General features: G+C 36.5%; 1 protein-coding gene across 1 annotated transcript in view; it reads left to right on the forward strand.

The window, feature by feature from the left end:
* Positions 1–21,767, forward strand: part of RYR2 (ryanodine receptor 2) — a gene marked incomplete at both ends in the record, with an annotated part of 388,405 nt that overhangs the window by 211,935 nt on the left and 154,703 nt on the right. The window contains 8 exons of the mRNA XM_084261061.1: positions 1,643–1,761; positions 2,173–2,306; positions 3,131–3,372; positions 7,399–7,591; positions 9,307–9,523; positions 10,763–10,867; positions 15,273–15,376; positions 19,498–19,581. Coding sequence (XP_084117187.1) covers positions 1,643–1,761; positions 2,173–2,306; positions 3,131–3,372; positions 7,399–7,591; positions 9,307–9,523; positions 10,763–10,867; positions 15,273–15,376; positions 19,498–19,581 — 1,198 coding nt within the window. The remainder of the gene's footprint in view (positions 1–1,642; positions 1,762–2,172; positions 2,307–3,130; positions 3,373–7,398; positions 7,592–9,306; positions 9,524–10,762; positions 10,868–15,272; positions 15,377–19,497; positions 19,582–21,767) is intronic.

Raw genomic sequence — 21,767 nt, forward strand, 5'->3', positions numbered from 1 at the left:
TTCTAACTTCTGACCTGTGAGAGGCCTTATGATCAGTTAGAATATTTCAGATTATATTCTATTGTTACTCAGGAAGTATTTAATACCCAAAAAGATATATATGTGTGTGTGTGTGTGTAAAACATCCCCAGATAAGTAAAAATACATATTCTTTTTCTGTAAATCTGCATTTCTGATTTTTTTTTGTTTAAAAATTGAAAAACTTGTGTTTGTTCTTTACAAATTCAGAAGACTTTAGATGCATACTGAGAATAGTTATATGGGTGAACCACAGTCTTTAAATTCTTAGATATTAGGTGTCATTAGTTTATGCTACACTTTTTTTCCCAGTGGTTTAATCAAAACCAGTGGAAATGAAACAGAAAAGCACTTGCTTCCCTCCGTAAGCTTTAGATCCAGTCTGCAATGTTAAGGTGAGAGGGAAGCAGTCGATCAGCATAAAATCTGGTATTTCTGTGTCATTATACTGCCTTTGCACCGAGACTGAGATTCTGTGTTCACTTAGTATGTTTGCTACTATTTTCCTTAGCTGACCCTGGTCTTACTCAGCTGTAGTGGCTGATGATCTCTTCCTCCCTGGAATTAAAGACAGACCAGAGTTCTTTTACTGAGACACTGTTTTTGCCTGGTGATTTTTCCCCCCACACACACCACGGACAGTTTATAGTGCTACAGTTTTCTTTCTGTAAAATAGTGCATGACAAAGAGCCTCATGCTCTTGCTGTGCAAGGGTTACACTGAGTGTTTGGAGCCATCACTCAAACGTTGGCACGGAGACAGAATGATGAGAGATGGACAGTGCAAACCGCGATTGCGTATCTCTAGGTTTAAGACGGCTTCCCAGCTTTCCCCTGGTGCTCTGACTTTTCTCACTGTGGCAACAACTGTAGCAACGGACACATAGTATTTGTCTTTGCCAAATGCTGAATATCCCAAAGCAACTGGTGACTCCATCCAGTACACATGGGAGCCTGTTTTACTGCCCCATTGCAGGGAGACGTTTTAAGGCTAATGATTCGTGACGGCAGTGACTGCTGCTTTATTGGGATTGGAATTGCATTTAATTGAGGGCCCACTGGAGATTTAGTGGTTCTTACTTCCTTGCACATCTTAGTTTCATGCTGTTTTCTATTTGTTTGCTGTTTTAAGAACATCACTGTGGCTCCCGGCATAGCTATTAAATACAGAAAGAAAATCATACGAGGTGGGCCAGTAGACTGGGAATTTACCTCTGCTCTCAAATTCAGAGGTATATGATTCCATTAGTACTTCATATGGTTTTCTAAGGGAAGAAACAGAAAACTGTAAATATGGCAAGTATATTTTGTGTATATAAATGTGTATGTATTAGTATTAAGTCTTCAGAGCCACTGAAGACCAGTGTTTTACCCAGTTTGTATTTGTGAGTGTTGTCACCTATTTCGAATTAATTTACAGGTTTTTTCCTGTTGTTTCTGATTCGTACTGCATTCACTTATTTTGGGAAACCTAGAAGTGCAACATCAATCCTGTTGTGTCTTTTTTTACCATATGCAATTATTTTTGAAACTATTCCATGTTCCTGAGCTATAGATTAGGAAGCACTGTGTGCAGTTATGACTTTTTTATGCATCTTGAATAAATATTTGTTTTTTTCCCCCAGGGATTCTAGAGGTTTTACACTGTGTGTTGGTGGAAAGCCCAGAAGCTCTGAACATTATTAAGGAAGGACATATTAAATCAATCATCTGTCTTTTGGACAAACATGGAAGAAACCATAAGGTGGGCAAAGAAGTGACAAGTATATTTATGTGAACATTTGTGGACAAAGCAAGCATATTGTTCTGCGTAGAAGTTTTGAGTTCAAATATGTGAATACTCTATTCATAATTTGGAATGTAACTTTTCCTAAAAGCCATATAGGTAGTTTGAAGAAGCAAAGGGGGGGCATTATCTTCTTTTTGATTAAAATGTTAATACACACTAAATCTCAGGGGAAGCGGGAAGAATATATTTTAATATTGTTGGGAGAATTTCAGAATTGTTGTAGAATAAAGTTGCCATGTTGGATGAAATACATACCCTTCTAGTAACAAGGTATATAGCATTACATTGCCTGATGTAACTCACAGTGGTTATGAACTCTTTAGCATGAAAAAATAGTTAAAATGAAAAGAATTTATTTTTTTTCAGGTTTTGGATGTTTTGTGTTCTCTCTGTGTTTGTCATGGAGTAGCTGTGCGGTCTAATCAACATCTAATCTGTGATAATCTCCTGCCAGGAAGAGATCTGCTCTTACAGACACGCCTTGTCAACCATGTGAGCAGGTAAAAAGAAAAAGAAATAATTTGCGTCTGTGAAAAAAGCAGAATAAAACTCATGGTTGAAAGAAATAGTCACTACAGAAAAAAATGTTTTACTTCCAAAACTTTTTTTTAAAATATTTTATTCTTACTAGGATTTTAAATACTCTTTGCAATATCGATTAGAATCAAAAAACCGGGTCAGAGAAAGATGCTCCAGGCTAGAGCTGCTCTGAACTGCTTTAAGTCTGTGAAGCTCTATAGAGTTTCTTCTAAAGATTCCTGCTAAGATCTAGCTATGCTTTCAAAGTATTCTCAGCCAGTCTGAGGGACTGCTGTCACCTTTCTTTCTGCTGACAGAGTTGTAGACAATACCTTCCAGCAGAAATGAATAACAAGATGAAGCTACTAACATCATCAACTAGCAAAGTAATTTTTACAAAGTAAATGTGTATCCAGAGGTTAAACTTCTGCTGACACAGAGAATCTGGCTTTAAGTGAAGATTCATGGGATCTTTCTCTGTCTCAAACATGTATATTTTAAAAAGTCTCAGTCATTAAGAGAAAATGAAAGACAAAACATAGAAATAGTACTTATAATTCAGAATTCATAGGATTTACTAGGTGCCAAAACTCATAAAAATTCCACAACTTTATATTATAAGGAGGCCTTTTCAAGCAAAAATAAATTGAAGTCTAAAGGTGAAATGGACATGACAAGATAGAGGTAGTACTCATATTTTTCATAACCACAGGTGGCCTGACTTCTCCCAGCACAAAAGTCTGCTGTAGTTCAACATGTTCTTGAGATAAGTTTTTAATAACCACTCATCTTCTTTCTGTTTAAGCATGCGACCCAACATCTTCCTGGGGATTAGTGAAGGCTCTGCCCAATACAGAAAATGGTACTATGAGCTTATGGTGGACCATCTAGAGCCTTTTGTCACTGCAGAATCAACTCATCTACGAGTGGGCTGGGCTTCAACAGAAGGCTACTCACCATATCCAGGTGGAGGAGCAGAATGGGGAGGAAATGGCGTTGGTGATGACTTGTATTCCTATGGCTTCGATGGTCTGCATCTGTGGTCAGGTATTTGCCTTTTTTCTTTGTTCTTGTATGTTTTTTCTTGTTTGGGGTATTTTTGGTTTTTGTGGTGCTTTTTAAAGTTTGTTTGTTTGGGCTCTGTTTGGTTATGGGATTTTTTTAAATACTAGAACACTGTTTGCAATTCTAGTGAATTTGTTTTCAACAGCAGCAGACTGAATCAGATGCTTCAGCTGACAAAAGGAATATACAGAAACAGTACCTTCTATCAGAATATGTTTTAAGCTGACAGTGCTTATTTAAAAAATGTTTTGTAGAATTGTGTTTAAGACGGAATAATTTCTGGTTTATTTTAATAGCAACTATATTTTATTTAAAAATCAAAGGTGCAAAAAATGAAGTCTGCTAGTCAATTGCATTTGTAATTTCCATGTGATAGTTCAAGAACAGCCTTGGATATTTATTTCACAGGAGTCTCTCACATTTGTCTTTTATTTTTTCAAAACAGATTTCCAATATGGATCTCTAAAAGTCTTAAAATACTTTAGAGGCGAAAAAGGTTTTTAAGTATGCTTTTTGACATAAATTTTAACCCCAGACATTTTTCTGTAATGATGTTTTATTTACATACATTGAGACTTTTTACTCTAAGACTTTCAGAATCATACTCCTAGCTTGCACAGGGTTTGTTTGGTCAGGTATTCATCTTTAAAATGTTATTAGCCCAATTTGGATCTATTTGTTAATAGTAATTTCTGTATGCAAATTCTAGTGCTAAAGGAAGCTGAACTGAGTATCTGAAGTACTTGTATTTACTGTTGATTCTGCAAACATTCACTTTTCAAACCAGGTTTGCTCAGCAAAACCAGAATCATAAGGAAGCAAACTTGTATTCTTTTCCTTAGTGTTTGTCGTGGTTCTGCCCCCATGCAGCCGCTTGCTCTGGACAGTGGGGAAAGGAGAAAAGGAAAAAACCAAAGGCAAACCCCGTGGGTTGGGATAAGGATAGTTTACTGGGACAGCAGATAGAGCAATATGAATAATAGAACTTTTATAGCAAAAAAGATACGAAACCAGTGATACACAATGCAGTTTCTCACTGAACCACACAACACAGGTTGTATAGCTCAAAGCTGCACTGTCCCCAAAAACTGTGTGTCCTGGAATCACGTGTTTCACCCCCCAGTGGCCCCCGTTTAGGCTGAGCAGAATGTAATTGGTATGGAATGCCCTCTTTTGCCAGTTTGGGTCACCTGTCCTGGCTGTGTCCCCTCACAGCTTCCTGGGAGACCCACCGCTCTGCCTTCTAAAAACAACTGAAAAGTCCTTGACTGTTTGGCAACAACTAAAAACATGAGGGTGTGATCAGCACTGCTCTCATCCTGACTCCCAAACACCATTACACCAACTGCTAGAAGGAAGATTAACTAAAATTCTATCCTAGCCGAAACTAGGACAATCTTTTTCACATAACTTTTATTAAATTGTTATCTTTTATGAAGAAATTCCCAGATACCGTATGAATGGGTAGTCTTATACATGGACAGTGCTGAAGTTCTTGAAATGAGTTTCTACTGTTGTTTCACCTTGTTGAAGTAAAACATTTCCTCTCATTTTGACATACTGAGCAGCGATGAGCTGTAGAACTGACTGGAAATGTGGTTAGGCTCGTTGGATTTGCAATTCTTGGTACTTGAAGAAGAATACAGTTTTACATTTCAAAAGACTTTTCCAGTCCAAATAGCAATAGATTGTACTATTAAGTAGTAACATACCGATTGGAGCAGCATCTTAGGAAAGTAGCTGCCACTTTGCTTCTCATGTATAGTGAGAATTACTTTGGAACAATGATGCATAATTAATGGGATCATTAAAGCTACATCATAACTGAATTTGTTAGAAAAAGTATTATTACAGAAGAACCAGAAAATAATGAGCCAAACAAAATAAATTTTATAGTTAGGGTCCCTTTTAGGGAGGAAACAAAAGGTTACTGAAAATCAAAATTATTTTTCTGCCCACCATATACTTTTTAATCAGAAATGTCACAAAAGACTAAATGAACAATTGTTTGTCACTCTCAAGTTGATAATCCAGCCCAGCTAAAGTGAGACCACCTTTGTATATGCAATTTGTGTATATTGATCTCTGTTATGGATGTAGCTGGTAGTTTGGAAAACATTTCTGTCTTCATTGACATTCTCATGTACCACATACTTCGGAAACTTGGAAGGACTTTAAGTACCTGAATCATACAATAATTTCTCTCCCTGAGTTTCTGTTCTGGGCCAAGCCTTTACCAGAATCACATTTAATTTACCTTTGTTTCTTCAATCCTGAAATTATTTCTCTAATACAGAGAACTGGAACTCAAAGATTTTTAAAGCCCAAGTACAGAAAAGGCCCATAGATAATTTAGTCTACGTGTTCATCAAAGACCAGTACGTGTTTAGATTAACAGCCAGCCCTGTGTTAATCCAAATAACCTATGTTGGAACCAAATTTTAACACCTGAAAAGGCATCTAGTCTCACGTAGTATGACTTAAGGAGATGAACTATCCATTCTTCATTGGTAGCTCTTTTAAGTATCCCTGCAATTAAATAATTGCCACTTTCTGAGATTTATTTGAAACACTCTCAGCAGTGGTGATGTTTTTTCTCTGTGGTTCTTCACTGTGCTCTGGGATGTAGAGCTGGTAGAGGTTAGTTTCCTTATGCTGTGTCTACTACCTTGTTTCTCAGCAGTGTGTAGACTGCTACTATACATTTCTCATTTCACGAGTGGCCCTTAGGATTGCTACATGTCATTTCCCTGCCTTTGCTCATGGAATTTACTGTTCTTTCAGTGACTGGGCTAAGAAATTCCTGTCTTGAATGTGTGTAGGGGAGTTGCAAGAGCATCTGAAAACATTCTTTTTCTTTTTCCCCATCCATACTTCTGCTGACTGCCCAAACAGGAGGGGCCAATTGCACAAGAGCATCCGCCCTAACAGCCTATAGGCCACGTGGCAGAACCAGGGAGTCATTTTGTGTACGCAGAATATCAAAAATGCTATGTTGATGGTGTGTTTATGAAAATTTATCTGCAGAAGAATTATTGAGATTTTTCTTTTATTATTTTTTTTGCTGTTTAAAACATATTATGCCTTGATCATCTTCTAGGAAGTACAATGCCTTGTTAAGTCATTCATGTTTACAGAGGTTGGACAGCACAATTAAAAAGTTAGTGCTCTGTTCTTAATATTCATTGTGGTTTATCTCTCGCAGGCTTTGCATACCAAATTTTTGGAAAACATGCCTTGAGATATTTTCATACAACTGTCATGCTTTTCTATACATTTTCCGTTGTAGATGGCAGTAAATTTCAGAAACAGTTAATTCCTATTTCTATTCTATGGACTGTTTCTCTGGGGAAGCAGGTGTGCTTGAGTAAATGTAATTTGATGCAAGAGAGAACGATCCTTTACAATTCATACAAAACTTAAAGAAAAATACCTCTATTACTGGATATATACACCCCAGAATTGCTACGGTCTTTGTATATGCCAGAAAAATGCTGGCTTTCAGGTTGATTTTGAATAGTATCATCCTAAACATGTATGATGATATCATGATGTGGCACTTAATAACAGGAAGTAACTTTTCCTAAATAATTTCAAGACTGATACTTGTCCTTATCTTGAATAATAAAGCACCCTTTAGTAAAATATGCTAGATTTCATATTAGATACTAATGGTCGTTTTTGAATTTGCACTTCTACTTCCGCAAGGCATAAAAATTAGTTTTATTGTTTTTGACTATTTATGTGGGCACCAGTAATTATTTTCCGTTACATGTAATTTAATTGTATTATTTATGACAGAAATAGCCTTGAAAATATGATTGCATGCTTCTAGACACTATAGCACAAGCTTAAAATCAGGTCTTGGATGTTACAGGTTAGATATTTGTGTATTAATGTGTTTCTACTCTATTGCTATGTTTTATTTCTGGTTTTTTTTTTAGTCTGCTGTAAAAGCCTATAACATTTTCAGAAGTTTTGCTAAATGTATTCCCTCTGCTTCCATAGGTTGTGTAGCACGAACAGTAAATTCTCCCAACCAACATCTGCTAAGAACTGACGATGTGATTAGCTGCTGTTTGGACCTGAGTGCTCCCAGCATCTCTTTCCGGATAAATGGCCAACCAGTTCAAGGAATGTTTGAGAATTTCAACATAGATGGCCTCTTCTTCCCAGTTGTCAGCTTCTCTGCAGGAATAAAGTTAGCATCCTGTGTAGTGTTTTGGTTTGGTTTTTTCCAGTCTGGGTTTTTTTTTCTGTACATGTGAATACATTGACTATTTCCCTGGCTGTCATTGCTCTCATGTCCTTTTTGAACATCTGGTTCTTTGGGCACAGTTCCAGTTCGTCGATAGTGAGACCTCCAAAGGAATCCTGAAGTGCATCTGTTGTTTTTGAGCACACCAGTGTATTCAGGTGGTTTGCAGATAGACCTTAGAAACAGCTTCTTTATCATTTCTTAGCTGACACATTGCTAAAAATTCAATCCAGGACAACATTTTACCTATATGGGAAGAAAAGCCTTGGTCTTCGATATTAAAAGTATATTTTCCCTATCTCACTTGTGATGAGATTGTAACTATTATTTGAAGTTGCATTATCTTCACTTACCTTAAGAAATGCTGGTGATATGCTTTCTTTTCAGCAGCCTGAGTTAATATGAATCCAGTCAATCTGTATTCTGGTTGGTCTACTGGCTTTCTATAAAATTTCAAGTAATTGTTGAGGTGCCAGACTTCTGCTTCATGTATGAAATAGTTTGAGACTATAATACTAAAAAAGATTGTGTGATTTTCCAATGTGGGTGAGAAGCAACTTCAGCAGAATTGGCAAAGGTAAAATCTGAAAGCTGATTTCAGTTGGAGACAGGAATTCTCTGTGAAGGAACATTTAGAGGCTGTGTTGAATAATCACAGAAGGTAAGAGCTGTCGCACAGTGGGCATACCAGCTTCTGATTCCATATGTGAAATGTGCTTCTTTAGACTTTGTTTTGGATCACAGAGGAGATACAAGGTCATGTAGGCATGCATGCATGCTATGAGATGCAAAATTATAAACCATGATGGTTTATCTCTGTTAGGAGAGAAATATTTGTCAGCTTTTACTCATGTGCTGAGTGTGGTTTTGGAAAGTGTTCTGGTATGGCACTGACAAAAATCTTATGTTCAGTAAACAGAATGGGGACAAAATACTTCTGTTGTAAGGCTGTTTTTGGGGGTGTGTTTTGATTCCTTCTGGATGACAATGTTCTGGGAAGATTTTTCAGAGTTATGTCATTGTTACTTCATGATCACCTCATTCGTTGAATTTTTCAGTAACAAAATCCGTAACAAATTCACCAGTTTTTAATGAATAAAAGAGTGGTTTTCCCTAGGTTTGTACTAACATGACATATACATGTCTTAGGGAGGAAAATATGGGAGGTTGATTTGTATCATGTCCTAAGCATATAGTTTTCTGTGAGAGAGAAAGAAAGAAAGGAAGAACTGTATTCTATGGGGTTTCCAGGCTCATTTTTTAAATGAGAGAGAAAGGAGAACTCCTCTATGGAGAGAGTTCAGAGGTGTTTGATTACTCTGGGTGATAATCTCTGCTTTCTTAGACTCAAAAGGCTGCTGCTTATTTCACAGGTGTACTAAGTAAACTGGTAATTTTCTCTCTGTATTCTCTTTTGGTCTCATGATTTAGAATGGAAGCCGAAATTAACTAAAAGATAGAACTGTTTACTTTTCCCCATGTTTTTCCCTCCCTCCTGCTTCTACTTAGTGAAAGTTGAATTGTAAACAGTGCAAATAAGCAGCAGCATCGTTATTATTACTATTTTTAAAATAATTCTACAGTTATTAGGCTTACAAACTGATTAGGTTTGACACCAGAGGTGTCTTTATTATCTAAAGTAACTCCAATGTTTACAGGGTACGTTTCTTGCTTGGAGGTCGCCATGGAGAGTTCAAGTTCCTTCCTCCACCTGGATATGCCCCTTGCTTTGAAGCTGTGCTACCGAAAGAGAAGCTGAAAGTGGAGCATAGCAGAGAGTACAAGCAGGATCGTAGCTATACAAGAGACCTGCTTGGTCCCACCATCTCTCTGTCACAAGCAGCTTTTACTCCAGTTCCTGTGGATACTAGCCAGGTATGGATAACATTGCATTTTCTTTGTTAAGCACACATATCATAAGCCTACATGATTTCACAATGGATTGAATTTGCAGTTTGTCTCAAATTTGTTTTTTCTTGGGATTTAGTTGGTATGTTCCATTGCAAGAAGTTGAAAAACTGTGCCTAAGTCCCTATAGTGCCACTAGAAATTACATATATTTCAGTTTGCAAACACTATAATAAAGAATGTTTTACCCTTAATACTAGAGCATGCAAAAAGGAATATTTGAACATCTGTTCTGTTACTAGACATTATTATTACTGTTTAATTAACATGACTGAAGACTTTATGTTATGAGAAGACGTTTACACCAGCTTCAGCTAATTCTTTCCTGGACTTGCAGGATACTGAGAGTGGCACTGTGGGTAGTAAATGGCACACAATTTTAATTTTTTTAAAAGCTAGTGTAAAAGAGCAATAATTTGATATCAAAAAGAGCTCCATTTTTGATCACAAATAACAAGGGTTCATTTTACACTTGACCAGAGTTTGAGATGATACAAAATTTTGTACACTGTATACTCAGATTTTACCATATTTAGGAACTTGTTCCTAAAAAAATCTTGCTAGTTTGTTGCCGTTATGTGCCAAGTACAGCATTCCATGTGCATCATGTTATTGTTCTGTGACACCAACAGAGTAACATGATTCACAGCACCGTATAGTTGAGGTCTCCAGTTTTTGAGGTAAAGCAGACTTCATTTCAGACTTCACAGGTAGAGTGCCACACAGGCCTGATTTCACTTGTCATCTGTCATCATCATCATCATCTAATTTCCTTTCACCTTTAGCCTCTCTCCCCTCTTTCCCCTTTCCTCTATTTCCTTTCACCTTCTTTCTTTCTATTTGGGTTGTTTTCAAATATTTGTATTTGTCTGAAGTGTTTTTCACAACATTACCTTGGTTTTTAAGATTGTTACCATTTTTTTAAGCTGAGAAGTAGTATAGGTTAGAGTAGTTTGTAGCCAGCTGCCAGAAATGTTTTCTGTGTGTTTGGAGGGGTTGGCTGTAAAAGTATTTTCCCTTGCTAGTCAAACTCTGGAACTTGTGTTTATCTAAGAATCCTTATTCACTGTAGTCAACAAGAACTGAAGGATATTTTAGGTGTAGTTGAGAGATTTGCTTTGTACAAAGTTTGTCTGTTATGAAAGCTTGGGTGGCACTGTCTAGTCAAATTATTTGTAACAGCCTCTTTCCCTTTTCTCTCTTTAGATTGTTTTGCCTCCTCACCTAGAAAGGATTAGAGAAAAATTAGCAGAGAACATCCATGAACTTTGGGTTATGAATAAGATTGAACTTGGCTGGCAGTATGGACCAGTATGTATTTTCCAACTTACTCTTCTAATAATTACATAGTAGTATTCAGCACTTGGGTTTCAATGTGCTAATGGAACTGAGTGGTTTTCCATTCTTCCAAAATGAGTTAGGTCTAAAACCCTTTTCATCAGAAGCAGGTGGAAACTAAAAGTGCTTGTGTATTTCAGAATCAAAATTCTGGTCTTAAAGCTGTTGGTGCTGGAATTTTCAGCCAGGTAACTGCCAGAACAGAAGGCACATATAGTGAGTTTTATACCTTTGGTTTGTTCTTGGGGCAAAAGGTTTAACTGCCTGGTGGAGTAAGCCAGTGACAGCAGATGTTCTTGGTTCTCTTCACACATACTGATGGACATAACTCTTTTCAGAAGTCCCAAACTTATTTTTCATGAAAATTAATTATTGCTTATAGGAAGTTTCATTTAATCTGCTTTTCTCCTTCCTTCTCTCTACTTCTTCAGGCTCCTGGCGTTATTAGGTGCTAGTTTCTTATCTCTTTCCTACTTTTCATGTATAGAAATATATGTATTCTATTTTTGTTAATAGATTTTGGTATCCTGAGGAGTTCAGATTATAGATTTAATGTAACTGGGCGTAAGTATTATATTTGGTATAGCATGCAGCAGTACTTAAAAATATTTGATTAATAGAGAAGTTCTCTAGTTGTTTGTTGTTGTGTTGCTTTTCCCACCGAATCAAACACAAAACCCCAGTTAAATTAATGTGTCAAAACATTTTATTTGTGGCATAATCATACCAGCTGTGAAGCAGTGTGCAGGAACTTTTAGTGTACTATTACTTACCATTGAGAATCTAATTGTACAGTTGAATGCTATTTTAAACAAATAGTAAATCCCAAGATAAGCAACAATAAATGCAGTTAGATACAGAATGAAACCAGGTGCTAAGTTTTTAAAGTTATTTAACTTTTTTTCTCTAGTTTCTAGTGTTCTGTGGTTGGATATGCTTACTTTGGAAATGTGGCGAAGTATATGCTGATTGTTTTCTGGAGATTGACTCCTCTGTCACATTGGTTTCTCACAGATGATTTCATCAGTTTAAGCCACTGTTGCCAATTCTAGTTCCATGAATTTATGCACTGCAGCTACTGAGTAGTGAGAGAAGGTGTGAAACGCAAATTAGTTTATTTAGATACACACACACTTGGGAGCGCTCTCAGATTTAGTCTTTTTAAATCAGAATAAGATCCATTATATTCAGTAGCCAGCTTTTCTAGCTAGTGATGTTTTGTTTCACCAAGTTAAAAAGTTTAAAGGCTAAAAGACAGAATCTGTAGATTTTTTTAAAAAAATCTGCTGTATGTTGCATTTTATATTCCCTCCTAGATACGTTTCATCAGAACTGTGAGTACTAACACACAGTGATACTATCACACACTGTGTGACAACCAGCCATCCAGTGAGATCTGGGCAGGCTGGAGAGTTGGGCAGAGAGTAATCTTATGAAATTCAACAAGGGCAAGTGAAGGGTCCTGCACCTAGGGAGGAATAACCCCAGGTACTAGGGCAGGTTAGGGGCTGACCTGCTGGAAAGCAGCTCTGTGGAGAAAGACTTGAGAGTCCTGGAGGACAGCAGGATAACCATGAGCCAGCAAGGTGTCCTCTTGGCTAAGAAAGCTAATTACATCCTGGGGTATATCAGAAGTGTGGCCAGCAGGTCGAGGGAGGTTCTCCTCCCCATCTGCTTTGCCCTGCTGAAGCCTCATCTGGAATATTTTGCCCAGTTCTGGGCTTCCTGGTTCAAGAAGGATGAGTGCTATGAAGATGCTTAGGGGATTAGAAAATATCTCTTACGAAGAGAGGCAAGGGACTTGGGACTGTTTAACCCAGACATGAGAAGACTGGGGTGGGGTGTGTTGAGGGGGTGGGGGCGAGAGCAGAATCTTATCAATACTTATAAATACTTGAGGGGTTGGGGGTCAGGAGGATGGGGTCAGTCATTTTTTCAGTGGTGCCCAGTGACAGGAGAAGAGGCACTGAGCATAATCTTGAATATTGGAAGTTCCACTTAAACATGAGGAGGAAAGTCTTTACTGTGAGGGTGGCAGAAAACTGGGACAGGCTGCCCAGAAAGGCTGTGGAGTCTCTTTCTTTGGAGACGTTCAAAACCCACCTAGGCAGCCTCCTCTAGGTGATCCTGCTCTGGTAGCGGGGTTGGACTAGGTGATTTCCAGAGGTCCCTTCCAACCCCTAACATTCTGTGGTTCTGTGATTCAGTATTGCTACTGGCATTTTTTATACGTAACAAAGTAAAATAACAAGCTAATGTACCAAACTATGAGTGGCATTTAGATGTCCAACCTGAAATAATCAGATGCATCTGCATATGTTTGTTTCTACTAAGCTTTGCTGTACGCTTAAAACCAGCCACAGAAATGAAGACTTGATAGGTGTTGTGAGTACTGCCACTTACATAATGTATTTGCAAGGCAGGAGACAGGAAGGATACCTACAAAACATGTTGAATATATAATAAAAGTATTAAATATTGTATGTATTGAATATATAATAGAAGTATTAAAGATCGTAGCCATAGAATGAAGAGTGTCACTAGGGGAAATGCTGGTAATTAATTCTGAAGAAGACACCTGACATCCAAGATGTAAATTAGCTGTATGTGAGACTAAAGTAGCCCTTTGTGGAGACTATACTGAATCTTTATTAAAGCAGATTATTATAGGTCTTAGAAATTGGCAAATAAACATTTTCTCTGCTAAAAAATACGTTATTTTAGCTGCTATTGATTTTGATCAAGTAACTTGACAGTTGAATTGCATGTATTGCCCATCCAAAGAACAATAATCCCATAAAATGAAGAGAAATATCCCTTGGAGATTGACTGCTGTTCAATTTGATGATTATTATGTGTTCATCTCAAAATGCAAAAATATGTCTCTCAGAAATCTTACAGAGAAATGCGAGGGGTTTTTTTGGTGACATTAAATATACACTAGACTGAGTAGTAGTGCGCAGTTCTGTTAGTACCACGGAAAAACACAGAACTGGCAAAGACAGAGAATGATGAATAAGAAATAATTTTCATCTATGTTCATATCCATTCTGTTGGTAATTACCTCTCAGAAACTGAAATTAGAAAAACTTTGTAAGTTAGTTTGCAGAGGACTGTTTTTCCTTCCTCTGCTCTAACACCCCATGATTATGTCCAATAAATTACTATTTCATTTTTGTGTAGTCTTAGATACTGCATATGGATTTATTACCATGATGCCAGAGCTTTTTCATTTTAAGACATTTAAATTTAAATATCCAAAGAAAAGCTGTTTTGCTTCATGCAAAATGCAGGGTAAGCAATTGGTTTAAGTGTGATAGATTAGTTTTCTGAAAGTTTCATGCTAGTTTATATGCTACTGACTTTTTAAACATAAAATCTGATTCTATACATGAAGAATGGATCAAACTGTGGAGAACCAGATTATACCCAGTTAAATAGTTCTACTTCCTTAAGAATTCCTGCCTTGGTCTTTTTCGGTAAAATAATTAAAAATATATCCTATATTCACCAAATAAGTAAAGGTAAATTTGGAAAAACATAAAAGTTAGGCTTCTTATCTTCAACTCTTAACATTGCATTTTCCAATAGAATTATGTGATTGATCAAAACTTGTCAATAATATTATTTTTCCAAAGCTGAGAGCAACAGAATGATCAGTGATCCCAGCCTCTCTGGTGGCCCTTCCTAGTTATGGCCAGTATTAGATTAAAACTGTTGGTTGCTTTTTATCTGATAGTTAAAAATGTTCTTGATCAAATGATTAAGTTTATAAAATGTGGGAATTTGTAAATTGTAGTCTTTATGACTCTGCTGTCACTACAGTAAAAGTAAATTGACATTCCAGTCATTTGTGACTGTTGAACTGTTGCATTCTGCTTGTATATGACTGGACATAATTAAGAAACAGAGATTTTATGAATTAAGATATAGAGTAGATTTATTCTTTATATTTTTACTTTTGTAGGGTAAGGACTTCAGTAGTATTAACAACATATTTATACAAACTGGATGCATAATTTTTCAAACATGGTGCTGAAGATAAGTTGTTATTTTATGGGTGCATGCCAAAACATAACATAGATGGCATTGTTCTTGAACTTTGTATATTTGTTGTGAACATCTGTATAATGAAATGTACACGTTAGCATTTATTCCACTTGAGATCTGCAAAACTGGTTTATTTGCAAATGCAAATTCTGCCTTACTTGAACAAAAATGATCATGCTCTGAGAATGCAAAATACTGTAGTTGTTCAGTTTGAGTAATTCTGACAGGATCAGCCTTAAGCACTTTATTTTGGACTTTAAAACTTTTGGTTTTAAATTTCTTCTAGATTTTAAGGCATGTTAAACTTATTTCTTTACTGTCTTTTCAGGTTAGAGATGACAACAAAAGACAACACCCATGCTTAGTGGAGTTCTCAAAATTGCCGGAACAGGAAAGAAATTATAACTTGCAAATGTCACTTGAAACACTGAAGTAAGTTCTTAGAATGTTTGAAGCCTTAATGAGAATTTCCTAAGGAGTTACAGTTTCCAGAATTATAATTTGACATATGAATTACAATTTGGCATGTAGGTCAGCATAATAATATGAAAATGAGAGAGTGAGATACATTAATGAATGATATGTTTGGCCTTGAAAATGGCTTTGATAGTCTTCAATATCTGTGGAATTTTAGAAATATTATGGTAATGCCGATCATGAAATGGTAACTCACTTTTCATCTTGCTTGGATGAAAGAAATAAAACTTCATTACTTACTTGGCTTAATTCAATTCAGTTTAATTGCTTTTCTTCATTAATAAATCACATTTTGACAGTCAGCATTTTTTGGATGTGGCTAATGACAAGCTTTCCTTCAGGGCCCCTTGCTGCTTTTTCCATGTCATCTGTGCATATTGCCACAAAAGGGTAGTAGGCATTCCCTTCTTTTGTGGGTGAGTGGTTAGATGTGTGAATGTTATGGAAGCTCTCCAGTTCCAATGCCAGAAAATTTCAGTGGGATGTTAATGTCTTTTTCAAGTAACCTAGTTATCTGGCTCACAAAGCTACAATTCCTTATCTCAGAATGTCAGTCAAGCAGGTGTGAGCTCTTGCTTTGCTGTGAATTCATTGAAAATCCATTAATGTAAGTAATGTTTTCCATATGCAGTATTGTATATAGCCAAAATACTAAAATATTTCTCAAACTGATAAATACCCATTTGGATATGTAGTTTTCCAGTCACTCCTATTTGCAATCCATTGAAATATATTTTTTTTCTTGGTAAAATATAGTTGCTTTTTCCTGTTCTGATTGTTAAAAAAGGATGACTCTGTATGTCTTACTACTTTTCTGGGAAAATTTGTAGCATATTATTAAAAAAATTGCCATGTAAACTGATAGAATAGAATGTTTACACTCATAATAGAAGGACTTTATGTCTTTGTAATAGAAAGTTAGGTAAAACACCACACCGACCAGATTTCTTGCAGTATCTTTCTCTTATCAGCTTCTCTGCACTACTTACTGATCCACCATTCCCACAATAACTAAATTGCTCAGTGAAAAAACATATTTATGACACTCAGTGTTAAGCAATTAATTTTGTTTAACAGATATATTGGTGTTATTTTGAAATAAGGCATTCAGAGAGAAATGGAATTCCATTGGAAGGAGATAGCATCATATTTGTTTTCAGCTAGATACCAGAATTTCAAGGAAAGCTTTTGAGACCCCTGTCAACACAGCAGTGTGCTGAGAATCCAGCATAGTTTCTTCCTTTCCATTCTATGAAACTAAAAAGATGATGTCATTAACTTTCCCTACAGTTGGATCTTTTGCTAGAATACTCTATATAACAGGACTCAGGCATCATAAAGATCATCCTCTCGGAATTAAATGCCCACGCTAGTATTTCACTAAATATTAAGAAAAATTTAGTAGTCTTTACATGATTACTGGTTCAGGACCCACTGCTTTTCTAAATCTAACACTGGCAAAACAAAGAATAATTTGTTTTTATAAACATATAAATTACGGATTACTTTTATTTTGGTAATTTTATTAATTGCTTCAGAGAGAGCCTTTTCATTAAATGGATAGTATCCAAAACATAAAGCATTCAGTTTTTCTGTGGATTTCAGAATTTATATGCTTACTGAGCTCAGTCTTCACTTTGTTCTTGTATTAGTCCTTGTTTTCTGAGATTTAAAGAAGTATTCTAATTTTGCAATATCATGTTGTATTTATCACAAAGACATTTATTGTTCAGGGACTAGAACAAGAGTGTCTGCTCACTTCATTTCTGCAAGCTTGCAGAGGTGGAAAAATTAGTGCACTAACACATTCTAGATGATCCATACTGTGATGAGTTGAATTGTAAGCTATAGTCTGCTAGCAGTCAGCCTCAATGGGGGAGAGTGGGGGAGAGGGAAAGAAAATGTTCTTTTAAAACTTTCCTTAGTAAGATATATGCTATATTATTTACAATTTGCATCGAACTGTGTACTGCATAGTTGAAGTAGTTGCAAGACATAAGGAATAACCCTTACTGTAATTGGTTTTTTTGTTGGTTTGTTGCCAGTTTTGCTGCCAGCTCCACTAGATGAGAGAGGCAGAAAACAAGGAAGTTCTGAGTTGTATTATCTGAAAACATTTCTTTTCAATATATGGGGTTCTCTGTATGATTGAGTACTTTTATGAACAATAAAAATTATATAATATATGAAATGTCAAGATTCAGGAATGAGTTACCTCTGAAAATGTCATGGGATTAAAATATGCTTACTCCTACTGGTTCTGCAACTTCTTATATGTATTTTGTAGTTTGATCTAGTGGGTGGTTTTTTATGCTAACTATTTTGTGACTGACTTTCCTGTTTCTACCTGCTTACTCAGTTGTGTGTGGTAATTGCATGTCGCAATATTATGGCTGCATCCAGCCACTGCTAGTTTTCTTGTTTAGCTTTGAAGTGTTTTAGGGGTCTTCCAGGTTCTACTAGTATAGTATGCCTTGTTACCTTCCTGCGGTGCTCTGATTTGGCTTTGCTGTGACAATGTCAATTATATACCTGTCTTACATTACATTACGACTGCTTTCCAGTGTAACATATGTTCTCTTACTTATGCTGGTGATAGCCTGCATAAGAATCATGCATGATTTATGCCAGTTGAAATTTTGAGTATTCTTAGGAGATAGTGTGTTTTGCAGAAGCTGGCTACCGAATGTTGATTTCTTCGTATCTGATTTTACCATCTAATTTTAAATCATGGATCACAGACTGTAACAGTAGGATTTATTTCATGTAGCTAGCTCTAAAAATATGCTGTAAGAATCATCTTGAAATATATGGTTCATCTGCCAAGAAAAATACTGCTAGAGCTATATTAAAGCTTTTTTTTTTGCCCAGTCAGATCAAGAACAGTAAATATAGTTAGAGCAAGACCAGAAAATATTGTTTTAAGTAGTGGCAAGAACAAATGGAAACCTTGTTATCCACCTTTCTTTCATATTAGGGAAACTGGGAATGGAGTCCAAGGTTTACACTTTGGATTTCTTCTCCGTAATCAGTTTCAGTCAAAGGTGTGGGTGTCACCCTTGGATTTTGAGAAACTTCTGATCTGACTCCAAAGTGGGATCTGATTTTTGTCCAGGTTTTCTTTTCATTTCAATGTCATTATTGTACAAGATATACACTTAAGCTAAAGAAACCAAGTATTGAACATAAATGCAGGAAAAAATAATTGTTACAGATAAAACCTGTAGATGAATGAGACTTAAGATTTGTCCTGATGGATAATGTGACTGAGGAGAGGAAGAGGTCCCATGTAATCAGAAACCTGATTACTTGTTGACCCTGTTGTATGGTTATGTGGAGAGTGTGTGTTTTCTGAAATGAGATACATCTTGCAGGATCAGGCTGGAATGGGCTGTCTGGTTCAGGGGCTTCTTCATTAGATGCCTCATGGCACATGACACGCTATGGCTGGTTGAAGCCTTTCCTCTGAAGTGCATTAACATACAACGTTCGTACTGAGCATTAAGATGGCAGTTTTGGCCTAATGCTTGTCATCTATTCTGCTGTCATTCCTCTCTTCAGTAGTATGTCCTGACAAAATCCAGATCCAATTAAAATCTCTGAATAGCAGCCTCTCTTTGTAAAGATGACATAGTCTAAGGATAACAAGTGACATTTCCTGCCGTTTGCCCTTTCATCAGCTTTGAAGTAAATAACATAACATAAAAAGGTTTTGATACAAAGCAGTATGAATGAGCATAAAGGCAGTGGGAATAAAGTATATAAAGAAGAAGTATTTATTTCAAGGGCAGGGAATTTCAACTAATGCCTCATATAGACAAATTAGTCTGTGTGAATGTTTCACTTTGAAATAGTCCACTCATATTTTTACTTGAAATTTTAGGAGCAGCTTGTGACATTTTCTTAACAACATCAAAAAGCTTAATACATATTGAAAAGGCTGGAGGTGATCTTTCTGTATTATATTGTTGTCATTCCGTAGGTCTCATTTATTGTATAGTGCCATTTATATACACAGCAACAATTCTGAATATAGAAACATTGGTAGTAATTTATCTCTGATTTCTGCATCCTAGAACCCTGCTGGCATTAGGCTGCCATGTTGGAATTGCTGATGAGCATGCTGAAGAAAAAGTTAAAAAAATGAAACTTCCAAAGAAGTAAGTTGAAATTCAAATGCTTATTTGTTAGGCAGTGTCAGTTAATGAACTGTATTTTACCAATTTTATATTTACATTGCTAGTTTTATTGGTATGTGGGTATACATGTATGCATATAAATCATAAGAAATTTACACATACCTTCATCCACATCTTTTAGAAATTTTCAATGTGATATTTAGACAAAATTTAGGTTTTCTGGTATTCTTTGAAATGTCTGTTATTTGTTGTTCCATAGTTTTTTTGTATATGTATGCTATGTACTGCAGAAACAATTTTTTCCAGCAAACTTGTTTTAATAAATTCTAAATATTTGGTGTTTCTATGGGTTAAAATATGTCTAAATGAAATAGGAAAGGAACAAAAAGTACTGTTAGAATGAAAACAATTTTCTGGTTTTTAATTTCTCTATGATTCATGTTCTTGTGCTAAACAACTCATGTAGACTGCTCAAAATCTTTAATTAAGTGAGCAGCATATGGACTAAGATCACTTGAAAACTTACCTGCCATTCTTTCTGTAACTCTGGGTGGTGGCACAAATAAAAATTCCATAATGCTTGTTATAAATCAATGGCAGATCAATATGGTAACAGCAATGTGCTGTTGAAGCAGTTAGATTAACCTAATTGTTAATTTAAGGCCAGCAGAGATACTGAGCAAGTTAAGACCAGTAAGGAACTGGTAAGCAGATGACTGGACAGGACCTGGAATTTTAGCTACGTGTTTCAACTAGTAGCATCTGTCTGCAGCTAAAGACAATGGTCAAACACAATTTTGTACACACAATATGCTTTTCTTATTTTTCTTACTATCCTTTGATACTTATCCTTGATGAGTTTTTATTTGCATCCTGAAATCCAGCGTACATATCCTCTGTGACAAAATTCCAAGCATCCTTTGAGACCCCCATTTCTTTGACACTGCTCTTATATCAAAACAGCTGCAGCTATTGTTCCTTTCATATACGGGACGTAAAACTTGTGCAGGGAAGTGTGACAAGAAAGAACATGGTAATTGCCAGCCTGACAAACATGTTAATTCTGTATGATTCACTATTTCCATTACTGACTGGTTTTACTCATCTCACTGAAGTGACTTCACAGCTACCTGAAGAGAGGTCACTATGAGGGCAGTTAGCTAGTGTGTGGGAGATAACAACACAACTGCCAACTGCTTATGTAATTCTGTCATAGAAATTTGCCAGTTGGTAACAATGTGGATGGTTGATTTGGGATTGACATTCCTGAATGGTTTCCTTTTTTTTTTTTTCTAATGTAGTAATTCTGAAGGAAGGTCCAAACTCGTGTCTATTGATGATAATCCCCCTTAAATACTTGCTTGTTTTTAATTATTGTTTTCAATCAGTAATTTGTTTAAATGTGTTTTAGAATAGTTATCACAGAAGAGAATTAATTAAGATTTGTAAACTATTTGAATATTTTAGAATATAAATGGGGATAAATACTGTTTCTTTTTCTGGATTTCTGTCAGACCAAATAAAGAAAATGCAAGAAAATTAAAAAGTTGTTTAGCAAATAATTAGACAATTATTTAAACTAGCCATTCTTTAAGCACCCCAGCACATAAAATTTCTGAAAGAGAACGTTGTTTAATTTCCATAGACCCTTCTTGTTATGACCAAAATAGCACTTTATACTGTCGGTGTGCTGGAGGAAAAGTACCCAGGGAAATTCAGGTCCAGCAGCTCCAGCCTGGTCTCTCCTGGGGCTGCAGGGAAATGGCTCCTCTGCCCCCAGCCTTGGTGTCTAACACGCTGGCTTTCCACACTTCTTTCCTCATTCTGCTCGGCTTGTGCAGCAGTTTCCCTCTAAATGTTTAGGGTCTAGGATGAAAATGTTTACCTTGAGGCACCACAAACCTGGCTGAAGGGCTCGGCTTTGGTCAGCAGTGGGTCCCTTTCAGAGCTGGCTGAATCCAGCTGTGCCCAGCACAGAGCAGCCCTGAACTCTCCACACAGAGACTGCCCTGTAGCTCCCCCTGCCAGCAGCTGGGTGTGGAGACCCAGCACATCCCCTGTCTTCCCACTCCCCTTGCTCTTCTCTTTCTGCTCCCCTTTCCCAGCATGTTACTTCATCACCTGAGGTAAAGGATGAAACATCCACCACCATGGCAGTGCTGCACAGTGTTGTATGTTTTCATTGCAAATTTAGTAACTCCTGATGT

The sequence above is a fragment of the Gallinula chloropus genome (assembly GCF_964237585.1).
Source record: "Gallinula chloropus genome assembly, chromosome: 3".
Taxonomy (NCBI): Eukaryota; Metazoa; Chordata; class Aves; order Gruiformes; family Rallidae; genus Gallinula; species Gallinula chloropus.